The 14,747-nt window shown below is 43.7% G+C and overlaps 1 protein-coding gene across 3 annotated transcripts in view; it reads left to right on the plus strand.

Moving 5' to 3' along the window:
• DOCK8 (dedicator of cytokinesis 8) overlaps positions 1-14,747 on the plus strand; it is a 209,058-nt gene that overhangs the window by 154,017 nt on the left and 40,294 nt on the right. For all 3 annotated transcript variants that reach the window (XM_059142619.1, XM_059142620.1, XM_059142621.1), the window contains 5 exons: positions 3,657-3,826; positions 7,671-7,816; positions 9,829-10,011; positions 10,385-10,517; positions 11,476-11,563. In XM_059142619.1, the coding sequence (XP_058998602.1) occupies positions 3,657-3,826; positions 7,671-7,816; positions 9,829-10,011; positions 10,385-10,517; positions 11,476-11,563 (720 nt within the window). The remainder of the gene's footprint in view (positions 1-3,656; positions 3,827-7,670; positions 7,817-9,828; positions 10,012-10,384; positions 10,518-11,475; positions 11,564-14,747) is intronic.

A 14,747-nucleotide genomic window follows, 5' to 3' on the forward strand; every position in this document is an offset into this window, starting at 1 on the left:
GACACGTCTCAGTGTCTGGACTTGTGCAAGAGCCCTAGCTTCAGTTTCTAATAAGTCTCCCTCGAACCCCTCACTTGGGGCTGCCTACAAATGTCTACACGTCTTAAATCCCTAGTGTTTTTCAAGTATGCAGAAATCATCTAGCAGCTCTGAGTGAAGACTTAATTCCAATCCTTCACACGCTCTTCCAGAAAATAGAAGGGTGAGATCACCTTCCAACTCCTTCCATGAAGCCGGTGTCTGCCTGATACCAAAATCAGACAAAAGACATCACGAGAAAACTGAACACCAAAATATGACTCTAGATACAAATATCCTCAACAAAATGAACACTGAATTCAACAGCACATAAGAAGGGTATACGCTGCAGCTAAGTAGGATTTATCTTAGGAATGCAAGATGCCAATGCAACACTGGGAAAATCAATTGATATGATACACTCAATTCATAGAATAAAAGTCGAAACCCATTCAGTCATCTCAAGAGATGAAGAAAAAGCATTTGACAAAATCTAATACCCTTCTTGAAAAAACACTCAACAAATCCTACCGAGGTAGAAGAGCACTTCTACAAGCCCAGAAAGGGCATCTATGAAAAACCCAAAGCTAACATTGTATTTATCGGTGAAAAGTTGATTGCTTTCCTTCTAAGACCAGGAACTAGATAAGATTACCCATTCTTACTACTTCTATTTTACTTGTCATTGTACTGGAAGCCTTACCCAGAGCAAGGAGGCAAGAATATGAAATAAAGGCACCCATGTTGGGAAGGAAGAAGTAAAACTATCTCTATTCACAGATTGACATGATTTGTTTTTAGAAAGTCCTATGGAACCCACTAAAAACCTATTAAAGATAATAAATGTGTTCAGCAAGGTGGCAAGGTACAAGATCAATATGCAAAAATCAATTATATTTCCATATCCTTGTGGTGAACAATGTGGAATGAAATTTAGAAAACTCCATTTAGAATAGCATCAAAAATTAATAAAGATCATAGGACTAAATTTTTAACAAAAGAAATATAAGATTTGTACACTAAAAACTATAAAACACTTCAGAAATAAAAAGATCGAAACAAGTGGAGACTCATCATGTATTCATGGGTCAGAAGACTTAATTCTGTTAAGTTGGTGATACTCCCCAAATTTATCTATAAGTTCAGTGCAACTCCTCTCAGAATTCAAGCTAGATTCTTTGCAGATACTGACAAGCTGGCCCTAAGATTCATTTGAAAATTCAAGGGAACCAATATAGCCAAAACAATCCTAAAAAAGAACACAGTCGGAGGGCTCACATTTCCTGATTTCAAAATCTACTACAAAGCAATAGTAGTTCTGCCATAAAGATAGACCTATCGATCAATGCAACTGAATTAAGAGTCCAGAAATAAATCTTCACATTTATAGTCAATTGACTTTTGACAAGGATGCCAACACAACTCAAGGGGGAGAGAGGAGTGTTTTCAACAGATGATGCTGATGTAATTGAGTATCCACATGGAAAAGAATGAAGTTGTGACCCTATCTCATACCATGTGCAGAACTTAACTCAAAATGATCAAAGACTTCAATGTAAGGATTGAAACTACAAAACACTTAGATGAAATCATAGGGATAATCTTCATTATCCGTATGAAGATGGATCAGGCAATGGCTGCTTATCTGACACCAAAAATAGGCACAATGAAAGAAAAAGAAATAGGTAAGTTAGATTTCTTAAAAGGGAGAACTTCTGTGGTATATAGAACATCATCAAGAAAATGAAAAGATGATGCACAGAATAGGAGAAAATATCTGCAAATTGTAGACCTAATAAGGGATTTGTGTGCATTATATCATTTTTTTTTAAGATTTATTTTTTTTTATTTTAGAGAGAGCACACGTGCATGTGAAGGAAAGGGCAGAGGGAGAGGGAGAGAGAGTCCCAAGCAGACTCCCCACTGAGCGCAGAGCCTGACAGGGGGCTTGATCTTGTGATCTAGGGGATCGTGACCTGAGCTGAAATTATGAGTCAAAGGCTTAGCTGACTAAGCCACCCAGGCTCCCTGCTCTTTATATAATTTTTAAATCTTACAACTCAATAACAAAAAGACAAGTAACTCAGTTCTTTAGAAGGCAAGGATCAGAATAGACATTTCTCCAAGAAGAGATGACCAATAAGCACCTGAGAGAGAAAAGTATTCAGCCACATTAACAATCAGGGAAATGCATATCAAAACCAGAGGAATATCCCTTCTGGCTTAGTTCCTTTAGGCAACTGTAACAAAAACACCATAGGCTCGGGGGCTTCTAAACAACACAAATTTATTTCTCATAGTTCTGGAGGCCGGGGAGTCCAAGGTCAAGGCGCTGGCAGATTCAATGTCTGATGAGAACCCACTTCCTAGTTCACAGATGGTCATCTTCTTGCTATATTCTCTCATGGCCGAAGGGCAAGGGAGATTTCTGGGGTCTCTCATAAGGGCACTAATCCCATGAATGGGGCTCCACCCTCGTGACGTGATTCCCCTCACAAAGGCCTTTCCTCCATCATCATGTTAGGAGTTAGGTTTAAACATACGAATTTTGGGAGGACACAAACGGTCCATAGCACCTTCATACCCACTAGGATGGTCATAATAAGAAGGTAAATACTAACTAGCGTTGGCAGAGAGAAAACAGAAACTTGGGGAGGCTTGTAAAATGGTGTATTCACTGTTGAAAACAGTTTGGTGGTGGGGCGCCTGGGTGGCTCAATTGGTTAAGCTTAAGTTGGTTAAGCTCAGTTGGTTAAGTTGGTAAAATAAACCCTCAGTTTGTTTCCTATGGTTAAGCATCTGCCTTCGGCTCAGGTCATGATCAAACTGTCCTGGGATCGAGCCTCTGGGCAGACTGTGCTCAGTGAGGAATCTGCTTGTCTTTCTCCCTCTTCCTCTGCCCCTCCCCCTGCTTGTGCCTTTCTCTCTCAGATAAATAAATAAAATCTTAAAAAAGAAAAGAAAACAGCTTGGTGGCTCCTCTAAAGGATAAATATAGTTTCCATAAAATCCTATAATTCTACCCTGAGATATGAAGTAAACTTGATATCCGAGAGAAGTAAACTTATATCCATACAAAAACTTATACACAAATATTCACAGCAACATTAATAATTTATAATAGCCAAAAGTGGAAATAATCCAAACGTCCACCAGTTGATGAATGGGGTATTAAAATGTGATCTGGGGCTCCTTGATGACTCCGTGTGTTAGGCATCTGACTTTTGATTTTGGCTCAGGTCATGATCTCACTGTTGTGAGATCGAGCCCCATGTCAGGCTCTGCGCTGGGCATGGAGCCTGCATGGGAGTCTCTCTCGCCCTCTCCCCTACCCCTCTCCCCCACTTCACAGCCCACCCCTCTCTCTCAAAATGTGTTCTATCCACACCATGGAATATTACTCAACAATGAAGAGGAATGAATTACCAGATGCTACAATATGGTGGACTTTGAAACATCAAGCCCAGGAACAGAACTCAGGCTGTCTCTTTCTGGATTCTAGACACCTCTTCCTCCTTTTCCTTGGTTTTCACATGTCACCCCAATGATCCAGGAGCGTTCTGATCCCTCCTTGTTGTTTAAGAGTGTTTTGGCCGATCTCCATTCACCATAACCTCTAGCTTTCTGTGTTGTCTCAGGATCAGCAAAGTGCAAAGGAAAGCGGTCAGTGCCATCCACAGCCTTCTGAGCTCTCACGACCTGGACCCGCGCTGCGTCAAACCGGAAGTGAAGGTCAAAATCGCTGCTCTCTACCTGCCTTTGGTTGGCATCATTTTGGATGCTTTGCCGCAACTCTATGACTTTACAGGTAATAATGCCTCCGTGTCCTTCAGGGACTGAATGAAGGGGCCCCTGCCAAATGCCCCCCCGGAATGAAGTTTCTTCTCTTAGTTCTAGTGCTGATGTGTTTGTGTGAGCAGTTTTCCACACCGGTGCTCTCAGAACTTTTCCGCATGAGTCCCAATAAGTGTTGGGGGGTTTTGGGGGTCTGGGTTTTCTTTTCTTTCTTTCTTTCTTTTTTTCTTTCTTTCTTTCTTCCTTCCTTTCTTTTTTTTTTGGTTCCAATAAGTTTACTCTTCGTTTATTTTGTAAAGAATCATAGTCATGTGTGGTGTTTCTTTTCAACATTTTAAAAATTTAAATTCAGCTAATTAACAGATAATGTATTACTGGTTTCAGAGGTACAGGTCTGTGATTCATCAGTGTTCTAGAATAACACCTAGTGCTCATTGCATCATGTCCCCTCCTTAATGTCCATCCCCAGTGACCTCATCCCCCCCATTCACCTCCCCTCCAGCGACCCTCAGTTTGTTTCCTATGATTAAGAGTCTCTTACAGTTTTTCATTTAGAAATCATTTTTTCACTCATTCACCCATCTGCTGGTATATGATGAACTTTATAGACCATCCATCGCAAAGGATGAAATACTAACAGAATTATTCCCTTGGGAGGTCACCACTCTAAGGCATTGAAATAAGGTGTTCCTGGTCTTTTCTCTTAAGAATGGCTTAGGAAAGAAGCAGACCCAAGCATCCTTAATGATTGTTCCATATCATGGTGTCAGGGCACCTGGGAGGTTCAGTTGGTTAAGCATCCAACTCCTGATTTTGGCTCAGGTCAGGTCACGATCTCAGGGTCATGAAATTGAGCCCCGCATCGGGCTCTGTGCTGAGTGTAAAGCCTGCTTGGGATTCTCTCTCTCTCCTACTCTGCCTTTCCCAACTCTAACTGGAAAAAAAAAAAATCATGGTAATCGTGGTGTCTTCCGTATTAAGAAATTCTGCCATGGCAGAGGAATTTTGCCTTTGGCCGTAAGAGGCTGATTCTGGAGTTGGAAGTCAGTATCTCTCATTTTTCAGCAAGAGGAAAGGATACATTGTCTTAAAGGAGTTTGTGTACCTCCTGAGTTTATTTACATATTACAGTGTGGGTTAGGGAACAAAGACGGATTAGAAATGGGCAAGGGATGTATGAAAGCAAGCTTGGCCCAGCGGGTAAACATTCTCTGGTAGTGTAACATGGTGTAATGCTTCAGGTGTGTAATATAACACTTTTTCACATGTCAGACTGAGCCCCGAATTGTCTTCAGGATTTAAGGATATAATCCAGAGCATAGCCAGTGACCTGCAGACCATTTCCAGAATTTTGCTGAAAGTTTCTAGAAAGTTCCATTCAAAGACCTATGACTCATTTGTTCCCAAAGCAGGAAACTGCTTTGGCACACATTCTCCTGTGTGTCCATGTTGATGAGAATTTCCCAAATCAGTCCCTTTGGATCAGAGCTTTTTAGCACTTGGCCCCCGAGCTTTTAAATCTCAGTGGTTTCTTGATGTATGGGTTCGACCTTTATAGTCATGATGTAGCTGACAAGTGGGAAATCAGTGGAACTATTCTATTATTAGAGCTAATATAGCTTATTTATTACATATGGAATCCGTAGATTGATACACTAAGAAGGATATAGTTTTTTAAAAAGATAAGCTGAATTCAAACTCTAGCCCATTTATGGCTACATGTGACCTTTGAAAAATTCCTCAGCCTTTCAATGCCTTCTCTCAACCTTTCCTCAACTGTAAAAATGTGGTAACAATATCTACATCTTAGGATTGTTATAAGGATATGAACCGAGAGACCATAAAACGCTATGAAAGCGTTTTATGTGGCAAATGTGTATGTCCTTCTCTCTGTCTTTTATAACCATGACCCTGTGGATATTTGGGGGAAGTAAGAATGCATCCTCAAATCTGATAATGTTATCAGGTCTTACATTAAGGCCACAGGCTATTCATTTTACCATTTGTTTAAGAACTTGGCCACCTTTAAACCCAAATAATAAACTATTATTTTAAAACACTGAGTTCTAAAAATATTTGAGTTCTGTTTTTAGAATTTTAGCAGAAGGATATACTGTTTGCAATCTAATTTTCCTGAAAAATCGAAGATCTAAATACTTACAATGTTGACAAGCATAACAAAATATGAGTTTTTAACGAATCAATGGGTTGCAAGTGTTTTTAATACACTTTTCTAAGAACTGCTTAAGTAAAAACTTTGTGTGTCATTGGTGGTCAAAAACCAGCCTTTTAAGTGGTGGGACCTTCTTTTGTTTGCAGACATCTAAACATATAAACATAAGTATATCTATATTACATAGAGATAATAATTAACATTTCAGACATTTGAAATTTAATACATTATTGCCGAATTTGTGACCTTAGCTTGTTATTTTATAAGGAACAGATTAGTTCTGTAATTATGGGTTCCTTTCTATTTGGTCATTATTTAAAATGTATGAATAGAATAAAAAATGTTATATTACACACCTGAAGCATTACACCATGTTACACTATTACACTAACTGGAATTTAAATAAAAACTTAGAAAAAATTGTAAAATATTACAGGAAAGTGTTATGAAAGTTTTGAAAATTTTCATTTTTACAGTTTGAAAAATTAATTTCCAGCTGAATCTTTTGCTGAGCATTTTGTCTCTTTTTTTTGCCTGCTTTTTCCTAGAGACGGTAGCAATTTAGCAGTACAATTAATAACCGGGATTTTTTTTTAAAGATTTATTTACTTATTTTAGAGAGAAAAAGAGTGCACGTGTCGGGGGGAGGGTCAGAGAGAGAATCGCAAGCAGACTCCACACTGAGCAAGGAGCCTGAGGAGCACATCAGTCTCACAACCCTGAGATCATGATCTGAGCTGAAATCAGGGGTCAGACGCTTAATCAACGGAGCCACTCAGGCGCCCCACTTGACATCAGGTTTTTAATTACTGTGCAGACTTTAGTGACTAATAAGTATCAGTCCCTCGGTGGGCATTGGGTAGGAGACATAGGGAAATACTGATTTTTGGCTTCTCATCAGCAAAGATTTTTTAAAGACTTTTTTTTTTTTAATTTTTTATTTTTTATAAACATATATTTTTATCCCCAGGGGTACAGGTCTGTGAATCACCAGGTTTACACACTTCACAGCACTCACCAAAGCACATACCCTCCCCAATGTCCATAAACCCAAACCGCCTCCCCCCATTTTTAAAGACTTTTAAAGAGCAGCTTTAGGTTCACAGCAAAATTGAACAGAAAGTATGGAGACTTCCTGTATGCGCCCGCCCCTCAGCCCCCTGTGTACACAGCCTCCCCTGTTGTCAGCATCCACCCAAGTACCAAGTGGTAACATGGGTTACCACTGATGAACCAATAGAAATACATCATAATTACCCAAAGTCCATGATTACATTAGAGTTCGCTCTTGGGGTTGTAAATTCTGTGGGTTTGGACAAATATATAATGATATGTATCCATGATTATGATATCAACCAGACTCGTTTCTCTACCCTAAAATTCCTCTGTGCTCTCCCCGGTCATTCCTCTCTCCCCCAGGCCCTGGCAGTCACTGAAGCTTCCTCCATGCCTTTTCATGGCTTGATAGCTCATTTCTTTCTAGGGCTGAATAATACTCCATTGTCTGAACGTACTACGGCTTGTTTATCCATTCATCTGCTGAAGGATAGCTTGCTTGCTTCCATGTTTTGCCCATTAGAAATGTGCAGATTTTTATGTGGGCATAAATTTCCAGCCCTTGCCTAAATACCAAGAAGCACAATTGTTGGACGGTATGGTAAGGCCAATGATGTTTTCATTATAGCTGCAGATGCCCGTAGTGGAAAAAGTCGTGCCAATGGCTCTGATGAAGACCAAGAAGGAACCAGTGCAATTAACCAGAACGTGGCGCTGGCCATCGCCGGAAACAATTTTAATTCGAAGACAAGTGGAACCATACTTTCTTCCTTGGTATGTTGGTGCACCTTTCTCTGGTTTATTTTTTGTCCTGTGTCCCATCTTCTGATGGGCTTATTCTTATATTTACCTACTGGAACCCAGAGTTGAGCAGGCTCTCCTGCCTCTTTGGTCAGTCCTGAAAGGCATCAGCGTGGAGCCTGGGGCTGAGAAGTGAAATGGCTCAGATGAGGCAGCGTAGTCCCAGATGGTCCCGGATGCAGCAGCAGGTCCACGAATCAAATCCAGGCAGTCTCAGCGGTGCCTGAGTTCAAGGTTCAAACACCAGAAAGAGGCGAACTTGGGCTATCTGGGGTCAGCACAAAGTGGTATTTATTCTATGTTTATCATTACACTGTGTTTGCCTCCCAAAAAATGATTGAAGGAGCCAGTTTCTTGGGGGTGAGTATTTCTTTGACAAAAGACTTCAGCTTTTCTGGGTCCCCAGGGAGCCCAAACAGAGTTGGATAGCTCTAGGCTTTTGCACAGACTCTGGCTTAAAGAGCACCATCTCCAGAAGCACAGGGTCTGATTTCCTTGAGGTGGCAACTCTGTTCCTTGGGGAGCCTTGACTCCCTTTGGGAGATGGTGACGGTGCCTCCCCATCCAGCTTAATTTAACTTTGCGTCTCAGCTTAGGGTGTACATCCACAGAGAACTCCCTCGGTTCTCTCCTGGGAAGGCAGCATCTAGACCTCAGTAGCTTCTCTGCTGGATGGCTTTCCTCTCTTCCCTCCAGCACTAAGCAAACCCCTGACGCCCACCAGGACACCCCCAGGAGGGCTGGAAGGCAAGGATGTAAGAAAGAGAAAAGACATTTGAGAGTTGACCTCCCTCATTGTTGGGGAAATGCTGTGTTTCATGACTTCCTTCACCTTAGTAATGTGCGTCTTACCCAAGTTAGTTGCCCAAGGGAGTCCGTGCCTTTTACATTATTATTTGGCTTGAAGGGGACATCCTCAGATGCCCAGAGTTCACAGCTAGAAGATCTTCCCTGGGAAGTTATCACTAAGGTTTTCTGGTTTTTTTTTTTTTTTAAAGATTTTATTTATTTATTTATTTGACAGAGAGATCACAAGTAGGCAGAGAGGCAGGCAGGAGCAGGCTCCCCGCTGAGCAGAGAGCCTGATGCGGGGCTCGATTCCAGGACCCTGGGATCATGACCTGAGCTGAAGGCAGAGGCTTTAACCCACTGAGCCACCACCCAGGCACCCCTATCACTAAGGTTTTCGTAGCTTCTTGTCACCATACTCAGGAAAACTCAGCTAATTTCAGAAGCTCTACCATTCGCATCCCAAACCAACATTTCTCACACATACTCACAAACAGGGGGTTTCACATTCCATTGGGTGTTGGTACACGGCCTTGTGAACCAAAGATGTGGTACACTGGTCTTTGTCTTCATTGGATGAGTAACGAAAGCGCGCTCAGGACTCGAAATCGAACCCTTGGGACTGGGGTCTTTAAGCAAATAGCCTGAGCCCCCAACCCCCAACCCCCAACCCCCAAGTCCCAGCATCGAGGACTGCACTAAATTAGGGATTTGATTTCTTTGCCGAGCACTTGGTGACCCTCGTATTATCCTCTGGACTCCGACAAAGAAGTTAATTCCTGCACAGTTAGGAGGTTTCTGGATCCTGGCTAGTCTTGTTTTCTTCCCTAAGTTCAGCCCTCCGGTGTCCAGCTGGAAGGAGAAATACTTGGAATCTTAGCAGTTTGGAAGCCTCCTTTTTATCAGTGAGACTGGGGAGCCCTGGTCAAGGCAGGATAGACCACCAGACCACGCTGCTCCGGAGATGGAGGGAGCCCACAAGATGTGCCCGAAAGCCTGGCTCAGACACTGCCAAGCCCCTCAGCTCAGGGATTACAGCTTCATAGTCCAGGAAAGGCCGGATTCCTAGAAACAGTTCCTCAGCCAGGAGCAAAGGGCAGTGCCTGTGTTCTAAGAACGTAGCATCCCCGAAGCCTTTGGGGTTCCCGTCACTCACTCCTTCCCCTGCATCCACCTCACCCTCTGCCTCCCTGCAGCCCTACAAGCAGTACAACATGCTGAATGCCGACACCACCCGCAACCTCATGATCTGTTTCCTCTGGATCATGAAGAACGCCGACCAGAGCCTCATCAGGAAGTGGATCGCCGACCTGCCGTCCATGCAGCTCAATAGGATCCTGGATCTCCTTTTCATCTGTGTCTCGTGTTTCGAGTACAAGGTGAGCATGAGGTGGCTCAGCCTTACAGCAGCTCTTAGCTCCCATGTTCAGATCAATGTCATTACTATGGTTCCCCTTGGCTTGGGGGACAATGGAGGCATCATCTATTGGTCTCACTTCTGTACTAAAACCCATAACCTCTTTGCAGTCTAGATACGACCATTTTTCAGGGAAAGGATCTCTGCCTTCTGCAGAGAGAACCCCATTCTCATTTGCAGGATTTGAGCCACGGGACCCCCCTGAGCAGCCTCTCTGTGGGGGCACGTGTCCAAAACGGCAGCCGTTCGCCGCAGAGTATGTTGTGTTTTGAGGATTCTTCCCACGGACAGAGATCTCACCACACTAAACATCCTTCTGCCTCTGTCCTGTCCAGGGAAAACAGAGTTCTGACAAAGTCAGTACCCAAGTCCTGCAGAAGTCAAGGGATGTCAAGGCCAGGCTGGAAGAGGCTTTGCTCCGCGGGGAAGGGGCCCGTGGGGAGATGATGCGGCGCTGCCGGGCTCCCGGTACGTAGGCCTTGCCCTTCCTTGCTTCTCGTCTGCGGGTTTTACACCCTTGGTGAAGGGAAACATCCTTAAATGCGAGCAGACCTACTCGCTTTCCTAAGATGTCAGGGTAATGAAGGCAAACCGGTTCCCGGATTCTGTGCCTGCTCTGTGCTTGCAAGGGAAGGCGGCTATCCGGAGGTCACAGGAACCCCAGAAATGTCCCCACGTGCATCTTCTGTTCAAGACTTGTCCACCTCCAAGGACATGAGTCACAGGATAGATGGAATGTGGTCGCCCTCAAGGTCAAAGCCTCTCCCAGGGCGTTTGACTCATTTTTGTGAAGCATGGCCAAGACACTGGATAATACTGATTCCAAAATCGACTCCCCAGATTGTTCAGGGTATTTCTAGAACACAACCGATCCCCCCCCCCATCCCAGCCACAGGGGTGTCCGGGTGTTCCAGGCTCACCAGGAATGATCTCATCAAGGCTGAACTCGCTGCTATATGGCAGAGAGAGGTGCTCAGGCATGCTCCGTCTTGGTCACCCTGCTCCAAGTTACACAGGGTGACAGCTCGTCCATGTCATGGGACACAGTGGCCAGGAACTTGGGAGAAGCTCAGCTCTTACAGTGCTGGGGAGGGGGCACCCTCCCCACACTCTCCTCTTCAGTATTTCACTGAGAACCCCAATTTCACTGGGACCCTCTGTTCAGGGCACATATGCTCACCCCCTCTCCAGAAAGGCAAGGGTTCTAAAACGGTAGGCTGTCCGTCAAAGTGCAGGCGGCCGGGTCCCAGGCAGCCCTGTCTCCCTGCCCCAGCGCCACCGCCCCCCACCCAGGGTCCAGCACGGGCTCTAATTAGCCAGAGGCACAGTGCTGAGTCCTCTCTGCCCTAGCGGGTTACGGAACTTCTGGTTATCTTGGAGGGTTTCATGCTAATCACATTCCTCTCGTGCATTTCTTAACTCCTAGGGAATGACCGATTTCCAGGCCTCAATGAAAATTTGAGATGGAGGAAGGAGCAGACACATTGGCGGCAAGCTAATGAGAAACAAGATAAGTGCGTCACTCAGCAGCTTTGTGCTACTTTTACCTAAAATCTAAAACCCTTTTTCCCAGGCTACTTGTATTACCAAAACAACTGTATCCTTCCAAGGGGAAGGAAGGGAAACATCGTTACCTGTGTAAATTCGCTCTGTCCGGGCACCCAGGAAGATCGAAGGTATAAGGAGCTATGATTCACAGCTCTGAAAGCTTGACCGCACTGCTAAGCAGTTAAAGAAAACGAGTGTTTAGCAATGTCAGGTAGCCTTACCGGAGCTGCTGGAGGGGACAGGGACAGGACAGGGGACCCGAGACCACATAGTTCAAATTCATAGTGTGCAAAATGTGTAGTCACACATATTTACATCAGTATCGCTCAATATTTTAAAAATGGAAACATTCTAAATGCTCGAGAATAGGGAACTTTGTAGAGAAATATTAGGTTGGTATTAAAATTGCATGACGTAGGACATGCTTATGATGTAAGGTTGGAAAAATAGGACAGACACTTGATTTTGGAATAGAATCTTAAATCCTCAGCTGCTTAGGGTAAATACACTTTAAGACTGGCAGGAAATTTACCAAAATATTAACAGCGGTTTTCCTTGGGTTCTTCTCTCTGGACATTAATGTTATTGATGTTTTCTTCTTTATACTTTGCTGTATCTCCTACAATGGGTGTGTGTATGATTCTCTCTCTATACACACACGTGCACTATATATAACATAGACATAAGATAATGTATGCTATTATCAGCAAAAAATATAAAAAATCCAACCTGCTGCTTGGATTGCAATGTCTAAGATAAACGTGTAAGAATTTGAATATGTAAGACGTGCCACTAAGTATGTTGAAGAGAGCTCACCTGTGCTGTTCCTCTTTGCAGCAGGTATGAATCTCAGGGTTCACTGAGCAGAACATTACATGGTTCAAGGCCCCGCCCCACACACTTGACACACAAAGAACCACTTAGGGGGTTGGGCTGTTTACTTGCTGAGATTAGGAGAGGAGCCGGGTCATGTTTGACCCGGGCTGCATAAACTGAGGTTTGGGGAAACTTTTCCCTTTTGCTTGCAGAAATAACACCACACAGAGGCGCCTGGGTGGCTCAGTGGGTTAAAGCCTCTGCCTTCAGCTCAGGTCATGATCCCAGGGTCCTGGGATCAGGCTCTCTGCTCCTCAGGGAACCTGCTTCCTCTTCTCTCTCTCTCTCTCTGCCTGCCTCTCTGTCTACTTGTGATCTCTGTCTGTCAAATAAAGAAATTAAAAAAAAAAAATCTTAAAAAAAAGAAAGAAAGAAAGAACACCACACTGAGTCTTTCTGTGTAGTACTTCCCAGCACTCCCCAGTCGGGCTGATGTGGGTTTTGGGGTTTTTTTGTTTGTTTGTTTTTGTTTGTTTTTCTTTTTCGAGAGAACCATAGTGAGAGTTAGCTATTTGAAAAACTTTTCGTAATTATAATAGTGGGGTCTTTTACCTTTTTCTTTCAGATCATTTTTTAATTATTTTGGGTCTGTTTCTTCTAGAGCAGTCATGTTCAACAGGACTATAGATTAGAATCAACCAGGAGAGATTTTAAAGCTGCCCGGGTCCAAATGGACCCCAGAACAATGTATTCAGAACCTCCCACAGTAGGACCCAGACGTCAGTGTTCGGTAAAACTCTCGAGGTGATTCTGCTGTCCGGTCCAATTTTAGAACCAGCGTCTTAAAGGACTGGGTGGTAGGTGTTCTAAAAACTAGATAAGTGGCAATGAGAGTTGCAAGAAAATACAAATGTGCTTAATACCACTGAACAGTACACTTTAAAATGGTTCAGATAGGAAATTTTATGTTATGTGTATTTTACCACAATTGAAAAACTTTGACAACAAAAATGAAAACCAGATCTAGGTCTGCTTTGTCCCATAGAGTAGCCTCATTAGTGCTACAAGTAAAACATACAGGCAAGATTTTGATGATTTAGCACCAGTGAAGGAATGGAAAAGGTCTCATTAGTAATTTTCATAGTGATTACACATGGACAATTCTTTTTCTGTATTGGGTCAAAAAAATTCTTCTGTTACTTTCACATGATTTTTTTTTTTTTTTGCTTTCTTTACTGTGGCTTTGGCAAAATGGAGAACGACATTTGTTTTCTTCATTACATTTCTGTCGCATCGCCCTGCTCAAAACCTAAATCTACCAATACCTTTTTTAAAAATAGCTTCTATATTTCACTTTTTTATGCAAATATTATCACTTGCAGAATGAAATACAATGTAGAGCCCCTTGGGACCCAAGACCCTGTCCTAAGCTTAAAAATTTTAAAGATGTTATTTGTGTATTTGTTAGAGAAAGAGAGCACAAGCAGGTGGAGAGGGAGAAGCAGGCTCCCTTCCAAGCAGGGAGCCTGATGCGGGACTCGATCCCAGGACCCCGAAATCATGCCCTGAGCCAAAGGCAGACACTTAACCGACTGAGCCCCTAAGGCGCCCTGGCTTGAAAACATTTAAAACACAAGGAAATACTTATTCTGAGCCCTCAGCAGGGAGTAAGCAGTGGCAGAGCTCCCACAGTTGGGTGAAGAGGACTCAGGAACAACGAGGTGCTGGTCCTGGTCAAGACTTGTGGGCTCATACATCCTGACGCCCCAAGCCCTGGGGTGACATTTTAGCCTCTGGGGCGTCTTGGGGAAATGACATCTTCACACTTCCCTTTTCTGGCCACTAAATGTGATGTTACAAGATATCCCTTTCCAGCATCACTTAGATTTTATAGGAATCATTGAACAGTGCCTGAAATGTTCTGGTTCCTCAAGACGGAAACCTCGAGGAAAAGCAGCGCCAGGCAATGTCCTGTTCCCTACCCTTCCCTCGTGGGCGGTAACGCCCACCGGGATGTCAGATGAACCTGTTGTCCCGCAGGAGTACCACCTTGCTGCCACTGGGGGAAAAGTCTAGACAAAAGGTCTACACTTGACCAAGCAACCCCCCAAGGTGGTCTTTGGGACATCAAGAGCCTAACTCTTGCCTGCCCCAGTTCAGAAGCACCAGCTTTCCTCATCCAGCACCGTTGCTGTCTGCGGAGCTCAGATCACACCCTGCCCCACTCCCTCTGGCCTGTGCCACAGGCTTCCCTTGACTCCGATCTAGAGCTGGTTCTCATGCAAGAAACCCAGGAATGGCCCGAGGCTTCACCAGCATCGGATTGACTTGCCT

Source organism: Mustela lutreola, chromosome 12, assembly GCF_030435805.1.
Source record: "Mustela lutreola isolate mMusLut2 chromosome 12, mMusLut2.pri, whole genome shotgun sequence".
In the NCBI taxonomy this organism is placed as follows: Eukaryota; Metazoa; Chordata; class Mammalia; order Carnivora; family Mustelidae; genus Mustela; species Mustela lutreola.